Genomic DNA, 25239 nt, shown 5'->3' with positions numbered 1-25239 from the left:
GTTGTTAAGGAAATCTGCAAATCGTATGTGTTGGGATATTTAATACGACAAACGCGTGAATTCACTCAAATTACTCTACTATACTCTAGTTAGACCGAAACTGGAGTTTGCTTCAATAATTTGGAAAGGAGAATACAAAATTACTTCAAAAGGAATCGAAAAGTTTCAAAACAAATTTCTTCGATATCTTTACTTTAAAAAATATCGTAAATGACCTGATTACAATTCAATAGGAACATCTCGATTCAGAAACGAATTCAAAATATTACCATTAGATCAAATACGCAATTTGTCATCCCTAATATTCATATATAAACTAATGAATAATCGTATTGATTCCCCTGAAATCCTAGGCTTGATTCCGTTTCATGTTCCTTCGCGCTTTACTCAACACACAAATATGTTTAATATTTCTATGTCAATATCTAAAACTAGATTAACGGAAAAACAGATTTTTTTAAACAGATTTTCAACAGAGAGCACCTCTCGCAACCATGTTGATGTTAGCTAATGAATTTAATGAAATAACAGATAATGATTGGTCTTTACCACATTCCAAATTTTATAACCCAAACAGAATAATATACTGAATATATCTTCATGAAAATGAATCTACCAGAATTAGTAACCCAATAGTTCTGATAGTACTTATGTAGAGAGTATTTCTGTAAATAAAACATATGTTTTCCAAGTTACATTTACATTACATATAATTTTGATAATGAGAATCCATGTAATAAAACTAATAAGTTTGTATGGATCTAATAAATAAATAACGTATTCTAAAAACACTTTTTTGTGTGATTTTCACTAGATAGTTTTACTAGTGAAAATAACACAATAAATTGTTTTTAGAATACGTTAGTTATGGATTTTCATCAAGTATCGGCCGATTCCATCATATAAATAAATAAATATATAAAAATAATATGTTTTAAAGACTATTCATTTTCTTTATCCAACCTGATCAAATCAAAACATTATAATTTGTAGTTTCAATTCGTCTTTTGATGTAAATCATTTAAATATTATTATTATTGAAACTGATAATATCAAACTGATCAAAGGTTTGATAATAAAGATGGATAAAGTCTTCGAAACGTCACCAAATAAGTATAGAAATAGAATAGGTTTTCTTCTTTAGAAGTTTCAACATCTGAATTTCAGGTTGAACCGCGCTCAAAGTTTTGTATTGTTCGACGTTTCGACTTCGACTGTGAAGCCATTTTCAAGAAGTAGAAAAGTATGGCTGTACTGAGAGGCACACTTTAGGATTTTGTGACTTGACTAGTGAATGTTCAAATGATAAAATTTTTTTGAAGACATGTAAAACAGTAGACGAATGACCGAGAAGATTCATCTGGAAGGCTAAAAAAATAGCGCTAACAACGATTGAGTGAAAGTCCTGGAAGGAAGTGAGGAGCTTTCCAGAAATTTTGCTCCGGTTATTTGAGCGCATCCAGACACTCCCTGAGTCCAGACTATTCTAGCAAAAACAAGCGAAGTAATTGTGAGGTGATATGAATATATTTTTTTTATTTGTATTCTTCAGTCTTCAAATTTTAGAGTACCACAACAATATAGAAGCATAACACATTTAAAAATCTGATCGTTTCAAAAGATGTATACAATCTGATTAACTTCAACGTCTTGTTTCTTCGAATTCACAAACAAGAAGACAAAAATTGATTTCTCAAGAGTTCTGGATGACTTTTCGTATATTGCATTATTTTTTTTTTTCTCTGAAATATAGATGAAGTAGCAAAGGTGTTGCCAAAAATCAATATGTCGCCCTGGAGCGATATGAATTGTATATTTTTCTGGAGTTATCAAGGGCATACTCCCAATGTTTTAACCAGTGCCTTTCAGTCAAAATGAGCCATCCTGATTATTTAAACGGTTAAAAATTGTGAAACTTCCGTTTTCAGGGGGACACAATCCTAAGAAAAGACAGTCGTAAACCACCATATCCTCAAATATTTGGAAGGCTTCAACATCTTAAGCGATCATCAATATGGCTTTCGGAAACAAAGATCAACAGGCGACCTTCTATCGTATGTCACCCATATTTGGAATAACGCAATCGAAAAACATGGAGAATCAAGAGCCGTTGCACTTGACATTTCTAAGGCCTTTGACTATGTGTGGCACAAGGGTTTGCTGGCCAAACTTCGATGCCATGGCTTGTCGAATCATTTCTGTTTATGCCTCTTCAGCTTGCTGAAAGAACGTTCCCTGCAAGTGACCATCGATGGATATATCTCGAATACTTTCTCGAATACAACTTTGGTGTTTCTCAGGGAAACAACGACTTATTGGAATAAACCAAGAATTCAATATATTGCTTGGCTGACGACAACACACTTGTCTCTTCATTCCATTTGGATTTTCACCGGCAGCAGGAGGTTGCATATCTTACGAGGATCTAGATGTAACCGGGTTCAATTCATTGCCACAAAAACCCAGGCATCGATTTTTTCCAAGAAGATAAATGTCTCCGAATTGGATATATTAATGTCAGGTCGGACAATTTCGCTTTCTGCTTCATTAAGTTTGTTGGGGGTTAAAATGGACACCAATATATCTTGGCACAATCATGTCGCTGGAATTGCAAAGGCTGCTTCTCAAAAGCTTGGAACACTGTTCCGAACATCCTAACAAGAAAAATGTACACACCTCAGCAACTTTTGAGGCTTTATATAGCTCAAATCAGACCTTCTTTGGAGTATTGTTCTTATGCATGAAGCTCTGCCCCCAAACATACCCTGAAGTTGCTGGATTCCATCCAGAAAAGAGTCATCCGCCTGATTGGATACGCGAACATCACGTGCAACCTTGATAGCCTGGAACATCGAAGAAGGGTTGGAGATTTGTCTCTCTTCTATAGATACTTTCACGAGAGGTGTTCAAGTGACTTGGCACATTTGATTCCACCAAAAGCGATACATATCAGAAATACACGACGGACTACGGCTGCTCATTGTTTTGAGGTACAACACAGTACACCTCGAACTTCATTGTTTAAGAACTCTTTCATCTGGAGAACTGCGTTTATGTGTAATAAACTTCCCTAAGGATTTTCCTTAAGGATTTTCCTATAGTGATTGTGTTTTGTCCTTGAAAAAAAAATTAAAAAAATAAAAATCAACCCCTCATTAACAAACCATTCCCCATAACAACTCACATGTCACAAATTTCAAATGGTAATAGTTGTAAAGTGACACCGTATTTGAAAGGTCTTTCAATTCTGTATACAACCCTGTAATATATTTGACATATAATGAAGTCAAGTTTGGTTGGTTGGTTTTATCAAGTGTTTAAACCATTAACTAGCGTACAATGGTATAAACGAGCATCTTTCCTCTCTTATATTCTGAAGGTTTAATAGCCTAAAGCACTTGATAATTTATTCTCTAAAATTATCTAGAGTAGTTAATTGCATCTCGTAGACCAGGGGTCTCCAAAATAAGTAGTACCAAAAACAGAAAACAACCCACGAGCAAATTTATGCAAATTATCAAATTGTTCCAGTGGAAGACTCTTATAAAATTCCAACAAAGATGAATTTTGATATTTGTTCTTAAGCATATCACTGCACCGTAAATCAATAATTTCCATTTGGACTTCCGGAGCCAGGGTTTCAATGTCAGAATCAAAAGGATTTTGAAGAATCTTAATTTCATTCGCAATGACATCAAAATCTGAAAAACGAGTATCAAAATTCATCTTCAAAGCACTCAAAGTTTCAATTGCAAAATTGACGGGAAATTCAGTCTCTGTAGTGTGGCTGAATATTTCACATGTTTCAAAATGTGTGAAACATTTTTTATGTAATTGCGATTGAAATAGTATTATTTTCTGCCTGAAGGATTTGATATTGGTGTATAAATCAGGGAGAAGCTGATTTTTTTCCTTGCAATCTCAAATTCAGTTCGTTCATATGATTTGTCAAATCGACAAAGAAGGCTAACTTCCACATCCATTCACTATTTTCCAAATCGGCAAAAGGGCGCTGCTTCTCATTTAAAAAAAATCGATCTCTGCTCGAAGTTCAAAAAAGCGCTTAAGGACTTTTCCGCAACTAAGCCAGCGTACGGCAGTATGATATGGTAAATCATTTTCTCCAATCTGTTGAATAAACTCGCGGAATTGTCGGTGATTCAGCCCAGTGGATCTGATGAAGTTAACAACTGATATGACTGGTTTTAGAACTTCAGACATATCCAAACATTTTCCGCACAAGGACTGTTGATGAATGATACTATGTAAGACTAATGGTTTTGAACCACTATCATTTTCTACAGCCTTTGACACAAGTGCAACCACTCCCTTATTTTTACCATACATATTTTTGCCTCCATCAGTTGTTATAGATTTCAAATTTCTCCATCAAAGGTTGTTTTTATTAATGGCATTTTCAACTCCCTTAAAAATATCTGCCCCAGTTGTCGTGCCGTGAATACTATCAATATCAAGAAGTTCTTCATACTCTTCATAGCTTTTATCTACTCTGCGAATAAAAATCAACACCTGAGCAGTATCTGACACATCCGTTGACTCATCCAATGCTAGAGAAAACCACTCATGATGTCCATTTTCGTCAGACAGTTGGGATAATATATTTTCTGCGATGTCTTGCACCCTCCGAGCCACGGTGTTTGCTGACAAACTGACACTTCTAAATAAATTTACCTTTTCGGGGCATATTTCTTCGGCTACTGCAATCATTTCTCCATCGGTGAATGGTTTGCCACGTTTTCCGATTTCAAGAGCCACACGAAAGCTGGCGCGAGTTGCAGACTCTTGTTCAGTATTCGCTTTGATAAACAAAGATTGCTGCGATTTGAGTCCGCGTTTCAAAGCTTCAAATTTTTCCTTCAGCAAACTTTCTGTATACTTGGAGTAACTTTGAAGATGTTTCGATTCATAGTGTCGTTTAATGTTATAGTCTTTGAGAACAGCTGTGGTTTCATTACAAATTAAACATAGCGCCTTATTACTGGACTCAATCACAAAATACTGAAAGTTCCATTTTTCTTGGAACGTTCTGCATTCACTGTCAATTTTTCGCTTCTTTTCCATACTAACAAATCACTAAGTCTGCTTAGGTCACGCACTTTGCGACCATCCTAGTCTAGAAATATAGTTAAGGGCAGAAATTGGCCCTTGGAACAAACTGAAAAAATCATTATGACCCGAAGGCTTCAAAGTTTAGAGACTCCTGTCATAGACTATTGATTCCAACCACCCCCTCATAAAGAAGTCCACTGGGGTCAAATCAGGATATTTTGGTAGCTATTCTACAGAACCTCTCCTTCAAATCCATCGACCCGAAAAGTTATTATCGTCAAACTGACGAACTAGTACTACGCAAATAGGATGAGCCCCATCTTGTTGAAAAACTATCCTATTTTCAAATAGAAGATCTAGCTGGATGGCGTTGTTAATATTTGCCATGACAGAATTATCTTTCACCCTTTAAATTTGCTTCCTCAAAAAAAAAGGTCATATATTATGGTTACCCAAAATTCGATACGAAGCTATCATATAGGGAAATACATTTTGCAGTTTTGTAAACTGTTCAGTGAAAATCTCACAATGAAGTTTCACTTAAATACGTGATGGATTTTCAACATATCGGCCATTTCTATCGCATGAAATTCCACTCTTCTGTCGTACCTAATAATCTTCGTTGAATTCACGAATCATTTCCATTTTATAGGGGTACAGTTTGTGTCGATGAAGAATTCTGAAAACGGTTGTACGACTTATTCCTGATGTTTGGGACTACTCAAAGAGTGCGTATTTTCCATTGGAGGCAACGTTACTGAGAAATGCAACATTAATGCCTTCGTTACTGACAATTCTTAGGTATATTTACTTGCACTTCACCGGATTATATTCAAACTATTGATCGTCTTTTGGGATATAATTGACTTTCTACTATAAATATTCATCTCACCTTTCGTATAGCACTTCATTTTTTATATAAGTAAGTTTTTAAAGGAGTACTCATGAAAAATTGAACAAAAACCCGATTTTGAAAGTGCGCCTACCTACATTCTCAACTGAGAATTTCAATATTTTTGACATAATTGAAAAAACATCGTTTTTCAATGATGTATTTTCATATCTTTTTTTATTTCTGAAAAATTACTTCAGGCCACTTTCAATTTCGTCTCAATACAGTATCTTATCCAAGTTGAATAAAAAGTTGAATAACAAAAATTATTTTCGTGAAAATATTCGAGGATACACTTAACTCCTCAAAGTTACCGTATTCCGGTTCTGAGATTTCTCGACCTCTCACCTTTCGGTCTCATACAACGAAAGGTAATTTTAGTGATTCGTTACGTAACTGTTACATTCATATAAGCATAATCAACGGTTTTTCTGAAATCAATCAAATAACAACTCGTGTGATTATCAGTAAGCTTCTCTAATCAGCCTTTCGAATGATTACATTCGGTAATTTGAATACTATTCTCTGCTGAAAAATATAACTGGAACCTCTGAACTTCGCGTTCAGCTTTGTTCTTGATTATATTTTTCTCAACATCATTTTTTTACTCGGCCGTACATCGGCCAGACAAAGCAAAATAATGAACCCCGTTTCAAAGAACACGCAGTATATATCCGATCTCGGAGTCCTGAAAAATCTAGTTTCCCCCAACACAAACATGTGAACAGCATAAGATTCTTTATAGAAATTTTATAGATTTTTTTACTTTTATAGAAGAATTGAGTTTGAATTACATTTTTTTTGTAAGCTGCCCTATTTGACTTTATACTTCTCAAACATCATTAAATACCTCTAGAAATGGAAGGAAAACGTCACAAATATGGATCAAAGCTGTTTAATGAAATATGTACCTACATGATTCACACATATTCTTTCAGGTACAAATTGAAAGAAAGAATCTATCCGAAATAATTAAAATCACTCACCATCCGATTGATGAATTTTTTTAACATCACTATAGATGTTATTTGAACAAACTTGAAAGAAACGAACTCATTGGTTTTTGAATCATTGAAATAAAATTACTCGTTTCTGGGATAAGAAGTTTGAAATTTGCAAAGAAGTTATAATTCATTGGTGCTGATACTTCTAAGGAAAAAATAATGGAAAATTTATTTTGGTTAAGGATAAAAAGAAACCAACTCAAAAATTTCAAATAGAATACAATAAATTTTTTGACCATTTTGTCCATTTAACAGAATAAAAAATCATGTTTTCACTATGCAACACAAGTGACCATTTCCTTCCAAAATAGCACGGAGAGCGTTACTTTCTGTAAATTCAATATGGCGGCACTAAGACATCATCTATGGAAATATTGTGAAACAACTTGATGTAGTAAGAAACAAAAGACGGTGTTTTCAAAAGGTTGAGGTTAGACCACTTTTAATTACTTTATCGTTTCATGTATTCCTTGAATAAGGAAAACGGATTTATGGTATTACGTTACGTTACTGAATAATCAATGTTAAAATGTAAATATTGAATTTGAAAAATGGAGAAAATCACTGTATTTCTAGTTCCACAAAAAAAAATTAGTTATTCAAAGATAAGACATCAACGATAAATAATACGCTTGTTATTATTCTTGCCTGTCTAGGATGTTATTCGTAGCCATCTAGAGAAACAAACATTTTCTTTTTCCGAAAAAGGATTTGTATTTTAAAGGATGTCAATTTTCTCTTCAAGAAATACAGACTCGGTACACTTTCTGTTAGTTTTCTTTTAATGTTAATTGATTAGTCAAGCACTTCACGTGCCATAGATGATGAATGGGAACACCAAATTTTATGTTTGTTTAAAAGTGGTTGACAATTTTTTAGTGCGGACTTCCTTTGACTAATATGATATGATATGATTTGAAATCCCATGAAAAAATAAAATTGAAAATTAAAATGAATAACTGAAAATAAGAGTTGTATTTAGCAAAAAACCCTGAAATGAAAACAGTAAAATAGGTTAGGTTAGTTAACCATGCCTTCACTAAGATCAGGAGGAAACTTCTGCTTAAGCTGCCAATGCATATATTCGACGATGTCAAGGCCTGCTTAAGAACTGCAAAAAATCTGACTTGAAGTGACAGTAACCAAATAAAATTCAATCAGTTTCCTCTAAGAAGATAAATGTGTCAGAAGAACCCAACTGAAGTCAGGACTTATAATTCCACAGTTTGTATCGAATAAATTGTTGAGTATCAAATTCAGTTTTCTAGAAACTTGGAACAATATTTATAGGTTGTATATACTTTTCAATCAACATTCAATACTTATATGAAGTTCAAATTAGAACTTTTTTAGAACTATACTGGCTGCTGAATTCTATCAATAAAAACGATACAAATGATATGTTGTTTATGATGTTATGTTTATGTTGCTTATGATGTATCATAAGAACATTCTAGAATATTCAAAGGAAACTTGGAACTTCTGTTCTAATTGCTTTCACGGAAAATATGCTTTATTGCCCAAAGAACATTAGGTCTTATTGACAAAGCTACAAATTTTCATCAGTCATCATGAACTTAAGCATATATATATATATATATATATATATATATATATATATATATATATATATACTTATACAGATACACAAATAATGTTAAAACACTCAAACACATATAAAATTGATTAAAGACATCATACAATAAAAAATACCAATAAAGTTTAAAATGTTCAAATGCAGTATACCATACTTTGTTTAATAAAAACTACAGTTGATAAAATAAATTAGAGAAAGCGGTCCTCATAGAACTCTTCTAAACTATAATAGGGTCTACCAGATAATAAGTCTTTTACTGTTTTTCGAAATACACAGCTATCCTCTAAAATTTTAATATGGTCAGGTAAATGATTAAACATCTTGAGACCAGTATGTATTATTTTTTTTTCCTTCACAACTTTTACTCTAATCCCTTCAATATACTCCTATCCGTTATTCCTATACTTTTCCATTCGAATTTTTCACTGTTCAAAACAGTGTTTTGAGTAATTTTCTGACAGCATGTTCATAGTCTCCGTCTTTTTTCCTTCACAACTTCCAGTCTATCATATCTGGTTCCTTTCAATGCTTGTTTCACTATCGGGAACATAAAAAGTCGCGCGGAGCTGGATCTGGTGAGTAGATATTCCATATACCTAAAATTACTCAACCATCAGTATAGTGGGGGCTGAATCATTGTTCCAATTGTCCAGTACTTGTTCTTTTATAACTATTATCACTTTCTTCTTACTGGCTAGTGGCTAGAACTGAAATATATTCTTTTGGAACCCAATTTATATACATAAATTTATGGATGTCGAAAAAAAAATCATTTGGAGTTTTCTTTAGTTAGAGTATGGAGTTTTCTTGAATCGTGATAACTGTGGCTAGATTGATTGGCGCTTATTAAATTCTAGATCACAGGTAACAAACCATGATTCATCACATTCTATCCAACAGTTAATGTTTTTCACGATTTTAAAATATTTCCACTCCTGAGTCCTGAAATGTTCATCTAACTGACTCTTTGTCGATTTCTACAGTATAGGCAACGATTAGTCAATCGGTGTGGTAATCTTGACGGATGATATTGCCTATTTTCTCTATATTTTTCTTTATTTTTAAAGGTTAGAACCGTCCTGGTTGCAGATCATCTATAATATCTTTTCGTCCTTCTTTGAAATGTTTAGAGCACTCAAAAACTTGTGTACTGGAAAAAATAGGTCTTCGTTGCCGATTTACCTGATATCACTAAAATTTTCACAATGACACGTTACTCAATTCATGACGAGCGGCATGAAGATACGACAAGAACAAAAGTTGTAGTTAGTCCAACTGAACAAGCAAGTATCGTCCAACCGGCTGGAATGTGGAGGGAAGTGTCAGGCGACTTGGTAATATAACGTTTGACTTCAAGGTTCGCACTTTTTGTCTCTCAGAAAACAAAAGTTGCAGTCCAACTTAACAAGCAAGTGTCGTCCAACCGGCTGCAATGTGGAGAGGAGTATCAGGCGACTTGGTAATATGACGTTTGACTTCAAGGTTCGCACTTTTTGTCACTCAGAAAACAAAAGTTACAGTCCAACGGAACAAGCAAGTGTCGTCCAACCGGCTGGAATGTGGAGGAGAGTGTCAGACGACTTGGTAATATGACGCTTGTCTTCAAGGTTCGCACTTTTTGTCTCTCAGAAAACAAAAGTTGCAGTCCAACTGAACAAGCAAGTGTCGTCCAACCGGCTGAAATGTGGAGGGAAGTGTCAGGCGACTTGGTAATATAACGTTTGACTTCAAGGTTCGCACTTTTTGTCTCTCAGAAAACCAGTGCCTTTATTTTCTAGCCACATCTTGAATGCCTACTATTTTTTTCTGTCATAGTATCACATCAGCTCATAATAATAATTATGTCCGTTGATAATAACTATTAATTATGACCGTGGTTTTTGAGTTTATCCAATTCAAGCAGACATACGTGGCGGAGGACTTTTCTGAAAATATGTAGTAATAAAGGTGCTAATTTTTCTCAACCGTATTTGTTGATGATACCTTTAATTTACTTTTTTCCTATTTCTTCAATATAGGCAACATAACTATTCAATAATTCTGTTCCTGTGAACCTGCTCTTCACTTTAACAACATTTAGATTCAATTAATCGAAACTGTGACATAATTTTTTTATTGATTTTTTTATTGTTTTTGTTTTTTTCACTGTACTGAACAATTCTTATTTTATTTTTTTCGTTACTCCATTTTTGTTTTTTACCTTCCAGTTTATTTCCCAGTCAATTCGCTAACGCTTCTACACTTTCTGAAAAGGAAATATTATTGAAATTTTAACACTTTTTCATAAAGTTCATTCCAACTAATTAATTTTCAAAATTCTATGTATCGATATTCATTGTCACCAGTCAGTATTAAATTTGGATAACGTTACTTTTATTCCACATTGAACCATAGACATGAAAACATTACAATGAATACCACTACCAACAAAGAAGATGAAAGTTACAAACAAAATGTACATATGTGCATGCCATCATTCACTTTCTACTCTAACCTCAATTCACAGAAGACCACGAAAACTATACCGTTTTCAAGGTTCTGAGAATTTAAAGTGAACGTTTTGATGAAAGTGAAAACCGTTGTGAGATTAATCTCACGATATAACTCACGACATCCAAAATGCATCTGAAATCTAAAATTAAAATACACTAAAATGATATTTACATCGAAGAGGAATGATTTTCTTTCAAATTTCGTTCGAGTATCTTTCTCAAAATGTAAGTGATGTCAATACTTCCGCAATTTAAAAACAATAGTTTCTTCAAATTCGTTGTTTGGAAATTGTTGCTAAAAATGAATATTTTATAGAATATCCAAATATTAGCGATCGTACTCATTTCAGAACCAAATCAAGCGAAAAATTCTACATGATAACTTGATTCTACAATTTTACCTTCACTTCCCCAAAAAATCCATTCCACATTTTTTTTCAAATTACTGGTTAATTTCCACTTTAAATCAATATAAAACTCCAGTCAATTACTGTATAATAGGTATTCAAAGAAATCATCTTCACTATCACTACATAGTACCTATACATTAAAGTCGCTTCTCGCTGTCTGTTCTTATGTATGCTCAGATCTTCGCAATAAATATAGTTTAAAAAACTAAAAAACACGCTTTTAAAGAACATCGATCTAAAAAGTGAAAATATTTTTTTTAAATAAACTTAAAACAACAAACGAAAAATACTAGTATTATTGTGAAGAAAGCGACAAGCGCTTGATATACAAAAAATATGGCACAAAGCGCCCACACTTTTTTCACAATAATACTAGTATTTTTCGTTCGTTATTGTTTTAAGCTCATTTAAAAAAAAACATTTTCAACGTTTCAGTTCGATGTTCTTTAAAAAGCTTTTTTTTTTTTAGTTTTTAAACTACATTTATTTTTCATTTTTTAGTTTCGTATGCTATAAAAGCGTGTTATTAGTCTTTTTAAACTATATTTATTTCATCTAAACTTTGGGATCAATAAGCCGTATATTGTTTAGAAAAATGACCTTTGATATTTTCCGATTTCAGAGAGGAAGCCTGAAAATCAGATACTAAGCCCAAGGCAGCAGGCGCGCGTGTTGATAAAAAAATACTTTTTTCAAATGAAGAAATACTTGTAAAGTGAGTTCGAATTATATCAAGGAGGTTCAAACAGCGCCATCTGCCCGCGAATAGATCAAGCAATAATGTCGATAATTCTGTCAAATACAGATCCCGAGCCGATATAACTAAACAATTCACTACATATTATTCTTCTTTCATGAATCTTGAAAAAATAAGCGATGGCATATGTCTAAAAACATGTTTAAAATAATGTAGTAGCTATTTAGACAGATATGATATTAATCCTAACCAACAAAGAAAACGTTAGTTACCTGCTCAAGCATTTCATGCACAGTATAAGTGTCCCTCAAATTCAAATCATATCTTAAGGTTAGGTTAGCTTAGGTTAAGTCCAAAGTGAGTGGGTCTATTCGACCCTCCACCGCAACTCGCAAGGGTTTATTGACGCTTACACCTCTTCACACTCGGTCAAATAAACCTAGCTTCTTAACGAAGCCCATTAGTTTGTATGGTGAGTGGTCTTTCAGGTCAGACGGTAGGAGTACGGCTCTGGCGAACTCTCCAAATATGATTCTGTCACCAGGCACAAAGTATGTGCTCTGCTGTTTCATCATTTTCCAAACAGAGGCGACACACACTGTCTTCCGACAGTCCGAGTCTCTGCATATGATGATTCAAATGACAGTGACCTGTAACAAGGCCTGTTAGACATCGTAGTCCATCCTTACTGTAGCCCAACAACTGTTTGATATCATGCTTCGAAGTATGAATGAACGCCTTGGAGTGAGCCAATCTTGGAAGATTCTGCCAGAGGTCCATAAATCTTCTTGCCATCCAAGTGTTCAATATTTGTTTGGCAAAGCCTAAAGCGATGCCAATGACAGGTTCTGGTCCGATAAAGCTGCTTGCAGCACCCTCCTTGGAAAGGGAGTCAGCAGCCTCGTTGCCTTCCAGGTCAGTATAGCCAGGAATCCTATCGAGGAGAGTCGTTTTTGGCAATTTGCTACCAACGCCGCTTGACTGTCCGAGAATATTTTTATTGACTTGTGTATGATGTTTGATTCTTCCAATCTCTCCGCACACAATTCAATAGCGTAAATTTCCGCTTGAAATACAGTCGCATAGGTTCCTAGGCAGGTTGATATCTCTGTCCTGGGTCTGCGACTGAAAACACCTGCACCAGAACCGGAAGGTGTTTTAGATCCATCTGTGAACCAACAACTATCTGCTCTTAATATTTCCTCTTCCCGGAGAATCCAGTCCTCTCTACTTGGAAACAGTACTTAATAAGGCAGTTCGTAGTTGACAGTATGAGGCATAAAGTCGGAGGTCATTTCCAGAATGCTCTGACTTCCATTGTCAATCAACAGTCTGTTGCACTCTCCATCAAATTGATTTGTGCAACTGGAAATATGCACAAGTCTATATGCAGTCCATCTGCATATTTTTCAAATAAAGTTTGTGGAGATCGAATCGTCAGGTGTAGTTTTTTAAATTACTATGGATCTTCATCAAGTAACGGCCGAATCAATCAGAAAAAAAATTAGATCTAGAAGGATCTCCATGGCCGCTGACGGTGTGGTACTGATGGCACCACTGATGGCCAGTCAAGCCTGTCTCTGTAAGCCAGAGAGCTTCGCCCGGGCCGTTTTCTGTAAAGCCTTCGGCCACCAGGCAATTGCACCATAAGTGATCATTGGTCTGACAATCATCCCATAAATCCAATGGATTTGTTTGGGACCTAAATCCCAAGTTTTACCACAAATCCTTCGACATATCCAAAGGGACAGTCTGACTTTGTGTAAAACTTTTTACAAGTAAGCGTTCTAGGTGAGTTTTGTATCAAGGACAATGACAAGATATTTTACCTCCGTTCCAAATGGATTGACCTCACCATTGAAAAAAAGTGGCGTTAGATCGTCCAAGTTTCTCCTCCTGGTGAAGGGGATTATCACAGTTTTACAGGGGTTGACAGACATCTGCTCCCTCAGGCACCAACTGTGAACAACGTCCATCGTGCTTTGGAGGATATTACCAGCTATTCCTTCTGACGTGAACCTTGCCAAGATGACCTGCATAAGCTTGCAGATCTACTTTTCTTCTGTCGAGGGCATCAAGCAGACTATCCATCAGAAACGACCACAGAAGGGGAGATAGTACCCCAGCTTGAAGGCAGCCTCTGGTGACCCTGAACCTAATGGCTTCACCTTGAGGAGTTGTAGTTGCAGTTCTGTTTACGAGCATGGCATAGATCCATCCAGTTATGGTCGATTCTATAACTTTCCTAGCCAGAGACGATCCTATAGATTTAGGTAGTGCATTATCAAATGATCCTTCAATATCGAGAAATACAGTATCCGCACTCTCCTTGTTGTCAAGGGATTGGGAGATTTTCTCTATTAGGTTGTTTAATGCTAAATCTGTCGATTTGCCGGTTTGATAACTTACTGGTGGTTATTCGCCCTCTGATGTATCCGTCCAGTATCCTCTCACTCCTTTCAACAGGAAGGATGTAAGGCTGATTGGTCGTACCGATTTAGGGTGTGGGTCTTTCCGACCCACTTTGGGTATATATACCGCCCCTGCTGCCAACCAACTGGTTGGTATATAATATCTTGACAATCACACATTAATATCAAAACTGTGGCGAGAATGCAAGAATGCAAGCGGCCTGACAAACCTATGCGACAGTCGTTTTCTTATTTTGTGTTGTTTTTAGATAGATAGGTACCTATCTATTTCAAAATTGAAATTGATAGTTGTGAATGAACTCATTTGATTAATATATATTAATCAAATGATGGATTGCTCCTTCTAAACAGTCTTCATCACCTTCCTCTAAAATTTCATAGTTTTGGGGTGGAGAAGGGACTGGCAAATTGTCTGAGTGTTGTACAGGCCGAAGAGCAGATGGGAGATTAGGGTATTTAACCGTTCCTCTTTTCTTCATAGATAAACCTTGCTTAATGGGAGGAGTTAAGCAGAAATAACAGTCGTCTGTATGATTGGTAGGCTCACGCCAAACCATAGGTACTGCAAAAGCCATTGCCCGGTTTTTATTTTTCAGCCACTCTCGCAATATGACGGAACAAGAATTACAACATATATGAGGAGCCCATGATTTATCTTGGTCCCCAACTTTCACACCAAAATAATGTTCATAGGCTGTCTTAACGATAGGTGTCATTTTACGTTTCTGAGCCTTAAATGTTATTTCACCACATATATAGCAAAAGCTATCGACAGAATTCACACACTTTCGAGGCATTTCAGATCAGCACTTAAATTAATTTAAAAATCAACTTCACACGATAATTTCAATAGCAACCACGTGCGTACAATTGACAAACTCACATAGGTTATGTTTACTACTTAAGAACAGCTGATGAGAGGGGTGTTATGTAAACAAACATATGTACCAACTGTTGGTGATGAAATATTTCATTTGTTGAAAACTCAATATACATATATATAATATAATGATACTATATCTTGAAAACAAGAGCTAATATATAATTTTTATGGTCACTTTCGGTTTTAACACGTGGAAATACATTAAAATCATCTAATTTCAACCCCGAAACAAAATCTTTGTTGTGTTGTGTATTTATCCCAGATCATTATTATTAGTTACTATCGTTGATACCTGTGTTCGCTCAGGGATTCGATACGAAATTGTATGATGTTGGAATAAAAGGATAAACATTACAGAATATTTCAGAATATTCCGGGATATTCTGGAGTATCGTGGAATATTCTCGATTGTTTTGAATTGTTCTAGAATGGTTTAAGAGGCGAAATTTCCAGTCCATATATTACGTACGTTTCGTGGTCATCCCACATTGATTTGGGATGTCATTCTGAGATGTTCTGTAACGTTCCAGATAAACATCGAATAATTTTGGTGACACTAAATGGGCTCAGAACCTCTTTTTGGCAAGAATGCGCACACTGGCTTTTCACAATACAAACATAGGTTGTAGCCGTAGATGTTAATTGCACATAATCGGAATCCCAAAATTCATCATCGATTGTAGACCTGCTGACTGCCACTGTTACACAATTTTCGATAAATTGTAAACGTTCACAAAAACCTTCAAAACAACAACATAACATATATCAGGTAGTTTAAATCTTGCTAAATCTAATGAAATACGCAACACCAAAATGAATACAATTATTCACGGAAACGCTTGATGAGAGGATATTTCGTAAGACAAAACAAATGCAATTTTATCGAAAACATTTACAACGATGAATACTTCAAAAAACGAGGTTAATCTTCGGAAGTGCACGCTGTTAGTTTAGTAAGTCGAAGGATAAGTTGAACTATATTATACTACTCGGAAAAGAAATTTCTCAGTTTACTGAAACCGATATTAACATTCAACGAAACTGCATAAGATAATTCAAAAAAGGTGAAGATTTCAATAAAGAAATGGTGAACATATCTGGAAAACTGATAATAAAGATTGTAAAAACCCCAGTGCTTTATCTTTGAACTAACACGATGAATATCTGTTCATTTCAATCAGAACAACTGCATACCGTTTAGATATTTTGATGTATAATTTTTATTCTTATTGTCACGTAGTTTTCAACGAGTTTAATGTTTTTGATTGTAATGTTTTTGTTTGTACATACCCTAACGGGCATAAGCATTCAGCCAATCTTTGGCTAGCTAAGTAAGAACATCAATATATTATAGTAGTAACTAAACCCTCGGCTTTCATTTTTTCGAGAGTTGGAAAATTTTGCTGGTGGGGTTGGGAAGATTTGGATTCCCCCCCCCACGGTTTTTCTTTTCGCTATAGCCCTTACTACACCTCACGATTTGATCTTCACAAACTATCACATGTTTCGCTAACACAGTGACTTTTTCGTAGTGAATAACATACTAAAAATAAATGAAGATACAAAAATAGAACTATGTAAACAATGAACTGAAGAATATAATTTTGATTAATATTTCCAAGTCTAGCAGTCTACATGACGATGTTTACAATTAAACATATTCAAACATAAAACCACAAGAACTGGGTATCTTTCTTGTTGAAGTCATCGTTTTCAAAAATTTTCCCCTGGAATCATAGCGGAGATATATTATTCAATAAGTTTCTAGGTCGACTTCAAAATAATATACTGAAAACAAGTTTTTTTGAATATGGGTTTTCATTTTCGGTGGGAAAGTAGCCGGTTGGGTTAGCGTGAGTGGTTCGTTCTACTCATTCAATCGACCGTTATGTGGAATGACGGTTTGAGCCCTACAGCCGGACGATTAATTTTTACTGCGTATCATCCAATCCGTGATGAGAATCGCACAATGAAAGGTAAGACCTCGTTAATCCTCGGCTCGCAAAAGTTAAAACTTCTTAGGGTACATAGAAATTTTTCAACACAACTGATCTGGTTCACAACACAAGTCACTGTCGCGGATAATTTTGTCTTAAATGTCAAATGACAATTGCAGATATCAATATTGAAGTATTATTCAATTACATGAAGTTTCTTACCACGTATTTGATTGCAAAAGGCGACAATAGAACAAAAAATCGGAGACAATTCAAAAAAACTATTTATAGAATAATATAACAGATAAACCTGTTGGTGGTGTCACATATTACATATAGTGCATTTCTTTAATGTCCCCCCTTTTATTTTTTGAACGGGTCAACTCAAAAAATTGAAATTTGGGATAATGAAATCAATGCATGAATACTTTATTTTGAAGTGAAATTGGCGAACTTGGCAGATGAAACTTTCAAGATGGCGACTGGGCGCCATTGCGCCGTCTGGGAAAAAAATTAAAGGGAAAGGGGGGTCTTGTGACATATTATTTTGAAGTTCCTGACGAATATTTCACAACCCTAGAATATGAAGTCAATATCTTCACCTACTACAAAATGGCAGAACATTTAATAATTTCCTGAAGACAAACACATTAATATCGATATTTCTAGAAATATTCCTTTTTATCTGCCATATGGCCATACCAACAAACCGATAAGGCTTGTTAAGTTATTTTTTGTTTATAGTGTTCAGTGAGAATATTTTCATTTAGTTTTCGGTTTTACCAGTAGAAAGGTCCACGTCAACAATCTCTAAAATGGTCAATTTTCGTCCATTGGAAGAAAAAAATTGAAGCGATTTTTATTTACGGTGCGACGCGTAACTTTCACGAGACCGAAAAGATTTTCAATGAACGTTTTCCGAATCGTCCTATTTGAGGGAACTTGTATCCAAATTCACAACTACCGGTGGTGTACATAATAAAATGCCCCCAGGCCATCCATCCATTCCGGAAGAGCAGCAAGTGCAAATAATTGGTGAGATGGTAGTAAATCCTGAATAGTCTACTTATTCCGTCGCGAATGTTTTAGAGGTGTCTCCTTCTACTGTGTGGAGACTTTTGAAGAGGAATAGGTATCATCTATACAAAATTAAAATGGTACACCAATTAACTGAAGATGACCCTGATCGAAGAACAGAATTCTGCGAAATCATGATGGAAACCATTGCAAGGCATCCTACCTATCTCCACAATATTTGTTTTAGTGACGAATGTACTTTTTTTTAAAACGGCAATGTTCACAGACAAAATTGCTGTTATTGGACTGACAATAATCCTCACGTTTTCCAGGAAACACATACCCAATATCCAGAAAAAATTAACGTTTCGGCAGGAATATTGGGAAACCATATTGTAGGACCTATATTTATTGATCAAAATTTAACAGGAGAACTGTATTTAAATATGCTGGAAACTACTGTTGTCCCTCTCATCACTGAAATCGTCGAATTCGATATGGATATTGTATCCCAACAAGATGGAGCACCACCATATTACTCCAGACAAATAAGAAACTATTTGGAAAGTACTTTTCCCGGTCGTTGAATTGGCCGTCGAGGTCCTACAGAATGGCCAGCCCGCTCGCTTGATTTGACACCTTTGGACTCTTTTTATAACGAAACTGTACGAAACTGAACCTGCTTCAATATTGGAAATACGGCAGAGAATAATAAATATTTGTAGAGATATTGACGTTACTGTGTTCGAAAATGTTCGGCGTGAAATATCGGATAGACTGTTCATATGTCAAGAAGTTCAAGGCAACCATTTTGAGCATCTTCTGAACTGACCTCAAGCTTAGTACCTCGAATTATGTAGTTGAATGTCAATGTATTCAGGCAATTATTAAAAGTTCCGCCATTTTGTAGTAGTTGAAGATATTGACATTATATTCTAGGGTTGTGAAGCATTTGTCAGGAGCTTCAAAAAGATATATCACAAGACCCCCCTTTCTATTTAATTTTTTCCCAGATGGCACCCAATCGCCGTCTTGAAAGTTTCATCTGTCAATTTCACTTCAGAATAAAATATTCGTGCATTAATTTCATTATCCCAAATTTCAATTTTTTGAGTTGACCCGTTCGTTATCGATTAAAGGATTTTTTATATCCGTAACTGCTTGACCTATGCCTGACAATTTGAAAGATAAATATAATTGAGAGGCATCTGCATGGAGATGATATTTAAAAGACTCCAACCAATGACACAAGTACGTTAATGTATCGTGTATGACGTCATATCTGCACGCACCAGTGACGAGCTGATTCTGAGAAGCAAACACGAAGATACGATGGCATTGAAAATGGATATATGAATACATCTCTTACTTTTGAGATTTATGTTGACAAATTAATAAATTCATTGACTGAATGGTAAACATTATTTAATAGTAATTTTTTGATGGACGTTTTGAATATCCAAACTTTGAAATTATGAAAGCTGGATGATGATCTAAAATGGTAGAGAGATCGAACTTAGAGCCTTCATAATAAAATCACAAGTGGTAGAGTTAACATTCGTAAATTAACAAAATGATATTTGCAAGAGTCAGTAAGTTCAAGCCTCATAATTCGCAGAGCCTTTTTTGAAGAACAAATACATATTGTTCATTTCACAGATTTGCTGCAGAAAATTATTCCAAACAAGATGTGGGAGTATATGGTTACGAGTTACGACAATATAATTTCAAATATCTTCAACTTACTTCAATTTCTTTCATATTTTGGAATAAAACATTGTCAACTTGAAAAGCTACAACTCATAAAAACGAATGTCGAGTCTACAAAATGAACAAAGCCTTATTTTTATTCTATTTATCTATTCAAGTATTTTTGTATTACTGAAATTAAATTCTTTCATTTAACTACATACATATTACAGTGAATCATTATCAGTTCACTTAATTACTGAGCTTCTTACGAATTACTTAGAAAATTGAAATATTGCACATATAATTGTTCCACCTTGACTTGAAGTGAATTTATCTGTAGAATATTCATGGTAGTACTAAACAATCCTAAGAAAAAGGATATTATATAATCTCACATTATGTAACCAATCTATCGATTCATTGAAGCGTTCAATTATTTTGTCCGAACTGAGTATTCAAGGAAAAAACATGACCGCTGTCTATTTCGAATTTTCAAAGAATATAATTAAAACATATTTGAAGATTTATTTTCGAATGAGCTTCTAAGGTAAAATGAGAACACGCGATAACTTGTTGAAACCGAAAACAAATCATTCGAACAAAACAAGCACTTTCAAGAATCACCGGAAATGCAAAACTTTTCTCGATTATCGTTTCACCAACTAAGTTGACGTCTTCAGTTTTATTCATATCCTGAAGACGCGCGTGGAAAAGGATATTGCACTTCTGGTCAAAGTAAGTAAAGGTGATGACATCTAACCTCACAAAGACGCCATCTATAGGCTTGACAAGAATCAATCAACGTATTCAAAATAGTGGCTTCGACAAGATTCGACATTGACCGTCGAACGAGATTCGTCCTCTGTCTTTATCTGCAGTTTTCACAGTTGAAACCAGATGTTCTTCGTAAGGGTTAATGTGCCGCCTTCACTTACTGAGATTTGTCCTTTAAGCAATTTCTACTGAAATTCATAAATCGATATCCTGGTAGTTAAACATGATTAGGTAATTGTAATAATTCATTTCGATGCACTTTGACACGCATTTTTATTCAAGACACTGTCTTGAGTAGGTAAATAAAGTGTTAAAAAAAAAAATTATGATTTGTTATGCTTACATTTATTAGGCAAACAACTGAAAATTAGAATTTCATAAGAACATTTATCATGCTTTAAACTGTCACAAAAAATACAGAACCAGCAGCAATGGGTACATTCATTTGATTATGCCAGTCCGACTGAATTGGTCACGAAACACACGATATACAAGTAACAGTTTGACTATTACTCAATGGTATGGAATACTGATGATTGTAAGTCACAGAGCTGAGATTCTTCGAACTAGGTACTTGAAATCACCTCCACTATTTTTTAGTTAGAAATGGAAGCTGCAGAGGCTACTATTCCGAAATTCTTCGAAACGAAATATTCCAGCGCTGAAGTCTATACGAAGTCTGAACAGACTTTGGACTGTACAATCACCTTAAGATAACTGGCGAAATAAACAAGTAACCTTGATCTGTGGAGGGCAAATCATAAGTGAAAGAAATGGAAGCTTCAGGGTCAAGTATTCAGGAATTCCTCAAAGTAAGATATTCTTAAGTCATTTATTAATGATTCTAAACTAATTTAGCACGGCCAAACCTCCTAGAGATAACGGGTAGAAAAACAAGTAAACCTAATCAAATAGAAATCTCAAGTAATAAGGAAGCTACATTATCTTGGAGCTTCCTTTCTTCATGTGGCTTTCAGAAAGTTTCCCGGTCAAGAAACAAATCATTCTAGCAATGGGCATTTGTTAGAATAATATGTCGTGGGAATAACGTGACGATATAGAGATGAGCAAAAAATAAGCTGAACAGCTTCCTTGTCAGATAGATAAAAAAGACCTGAGATTGCTATTGGATTCCTATTGTTGCTACTGCAGCTGTGTAGCAACTGGTTTGCGAATTCCGAGCACAATTTCACTATTCGGCGAAATAAAGATTAGGAAAACCTCATTCACTTTTAGCGGCTTGAAATAAGTATGATAGTGAAGTGACACTAAATTTCAGATTTTGATATTATTTATTATTGAAAATACAAATCGTTCGACTTTTTTCACGTGATGTATTTCTTTGAAACAGCCTAAAAAAGTCGAAATAAGCGATAATATTTTTTTAAATTGAATATCTAAGAGAAGCTCCTGCACAATACTTTCGAAAGCCGGTTTAAGCGGAAATTAATGGTGTCACTTCATAGTATCGGTACAAATGGTACAGATGGAACAAAAACACCTTCCGGATCTGGTGCGGGTGTTTTAAGTCGCAGATCCAAGACAGAGATATCAACCTGCCTAGAAATATATGCGACTGTATTTCAGGCGGGAATTTACGCCGAGAATATCGAGAGGTTGGAAGAATCCAACCTCATACACAAGGCAATAAAAATATTCTCAGACAGTCAAGCGGCGTTAGAAGCTCTTGGCTTCTACCGAGCAACGTCTAAATTGGTAGCAAATTGCAAAAACGACTCTCCTTGATAGGAAGATTCAACAGATTGTCTCTGTCATCGGCATCGCTTTAGGCTTTGCCAAACAAACAATGAACACCTGGATGACAAGAAGATTCATGGACTTCTAGCAGAATCTTCCAAGATTGACTCACTCCAAGGCGTTTATTCACCCTTCGAAGCTTGATACAAAATAGTTGTTGGACTACAGTAGGGATGGACTACGATGTCTAACAGACCTTCATACAGGTAACTGCCATTTGATTCATCATATGCAGAGTCTCGGACTGTTGGAAGACAGTGTAAGTCGCCTCTGTTGATGTTGTTGTTGGAAAATGATGAAACAGCAGAGCACATACTTTGTGTCTGCCCCGCTGGGGACCGAATGAGGTTTTTAGAGTTCCTCAGAGCTGTATTCTTACCATCTGACATGAAAGACCACTCACCATACGGACTAATCGGTATCGTTAAGAAGCTGGGTTTACTTGGTCGAAAGTGAATAGGTGTAAGCCACAATAAACCTTTGCGGGTTGCGGTGAAGGGTCGAATCAACCCACTCACTTTGGACCAAACCTAACCTAACCTAGTGCGGCTCTGTACTAGCAGCCTCGTCTGCGAGATTACTATGCATGATGTTTTGGAGCACTCTGTTGCTTAAATGGACAGAATATAGTGAGAGAATTGAAAAATCATGTTTTTTTACTATCAATGTTGTAATTCAAGAAATAACAACATCATAAATTTTTCCTGAAGAAAACCCAAATATTTTTTATGTTTCATTTTCAAGTGAAAAAAAATAAATACTTTCAAAAATAATCCAACGATATTAACATATTTGAGATTTGTGATTTTTTTACATCCCAGTACTTACCTTGTATAATAGTTACCACGCCTCTCATCATAAAACGTTATAGGAATTAAATAAAACTTTCGATTTTGCTTGTTATTTGAATTTTGTTGTTGTGCCAATATTATAACTGAATTTTGTGACTCCATATAAACAATCTGAATGTATCCAACCAAGATAATATTGTAAACAATTATCTTAAATATGCAATATGCAATAATAATAAGAAATAACCAGATTATAAGATGTTTTATTGTAGTTATCGCATTTGTCCTTCAACAGTGTCTGCTACATGGTTGGTTTCCTAAACTTGAACGTCAATGAAACCCGTTTTTTAAAATAGGCTATATCCATTTCTCTCTTCTTTGAATTTGGCATTAACAATAAGTGACTAGTTAATAACATGAATACAGATATTTACGAATATATCTTGTGAAACTAATTCTATAAAAATTATTTAGTGCTGATGAAACTTTTTCTCTGGAAAATTGAAGATATGCTATTGCGTTTAAGACTAATAAATAGTATTGTCTGTGAGTGTAGCTTTTGTAGAAATTATTAAAAACTTTATTGAAAATTAGTGCTAAATATACTCACCCAAACAAGATATTTTCATACCTGAATATTATTCTGTTCGAAATTAGTGTTGAACATATGTTATTTACAGACGTACTTACTAATGGTAATATTAGTATTCAATTAGTTACACAAACAATTTGCATTGAAATGAATTTATATTTTGTCGCATAAAAAACACTATGACTCCATGCGTTACATGAAGCTTATTACATGTCTTTCTCAATTTCGTAAAGAAATTTTAAAATGATTGATGATTCAATTAGAATTTTTCGTTTGACTACTTCAGTATAGCAAAAGAATTTGTTCGTTTTTATCGTTAACGGAAGAAAAATGTTCTCACCAAGTGAATTGCGGTAAATGACACATTCAAGTTATTGATAAAAATAGTACTCACCTGTATTTAGACCAATACAAAACACGGTTATCACTATTAAGTTGAAGAACATACGTAGAGAAGTTGCCATAGTATCCACGCCACGACCACTGAGCACAACTAAACAACGACTGCACTTTCTTCTTCAGAATACCTTCCTCCTCATTTGATTGTCAGTTATTGGCTGGAACACTTTCTTCTTTTTCATATCGTATGGGTCAAGGAGATATACCGGTTCGTAAATGTCTCATGTGAGGATCAATCCAATTTGTATGATTTACTTATTGAGTTGCATAGTAGAAAATATTCTGATTATTTAATTCTCAAGCTCAACTAATGACGGTGTTATCGAATAGATATAACCGGAACTCTAAAACAAATAAGTCGTCATCCAGCACCACACACAGCTTTTCGACCCCTTATAGATCCCATCAGTAGTGCCAGGCTGAACCACCAATGCATTACTGTTGGTCGATTTGAACCACGTTGAACCATAGCCTTTCGACTGTTTGTTCGTCGGGAGGAAAAGCGGGACACCACTAAATGAGGGTAGAAACAAAGCAGAAAGTGCCTGATCTTCATGCCGTTCTGACTAGATGCACCCCTTCCTGACTGGGGTGGGTGATGAAAAAACTGAGGTGAGTGTCGGGGCCTTCTGAACCGAAAGAAGAAGATAATCTTGACCTGTAGTTATCATTTGATCTCCTTTACCGAGATCGGCACTCCCGTGACCGGAGAGACTCAATGCCTTCCTAAGTTGGAGTCTTGTACATATTAACTCAGATTTTCAGTTTAGGTACCAACGTTCCAGTGCGCGTTGCATGTAGA

At 35.1% G+C, this 25239-nt stretch overlaps 1 protein-coding gene across 3 annotated transcripts in view; it reads right to left on the bottom strand.

The window, feature by feature from the left end:
• Positions 1 to 24593, bottom strand: part of Cda4 (chitin deacetylase Cda4) — a 39948-nt gene extending 15355 nt beyond the window's left edge. Inside the window, exon 1 of one of the 3 annotated variants that reach the window (XM_074169958.1) lies at positions 24433 to 24593. In XM_074169958.1, the coding sequence (XP_074026059.1) occupies positions 24433 to 24502 (70 nt within the window). In that variant the 5' untranslated portion in view covers positions 24503 to 24593. Of the gene's footprint in view, positions 1 to 24056; positions 24129 to 24432 lie in introns of those variants that run through there. The other 2 variants (XM_074169959.1, XM_074169960.1) reach the window with 2 other exon arrangements.
• Positions 24594 to 25239: the final 646 nt, after the last annotated feature.

Source organism: Leptinotarsa decemlineata, unplaced genomic scaffold, assembly GCF_025532065.1.
Source record: "Leptinotarsa decemlineata unplaced genomic scaffold, Ldec_3_MD MMD2_P_RNA_scaffold_6, whole genome shotgun sequence".
In the NCBI taxonomy this organism is placed as follows: Eukaryota; Metazoa; Arthropoda; class Insecta; order Coleoptera; family Chrysomelidae; genus Leptinotarsa; species Leptinotarsa decemlineata.
The sequence above is the reverse complement of the archived record's forward strand: the minus strand, read 5'-3'. Positions and strand labels throughout refer to the sequence as shown.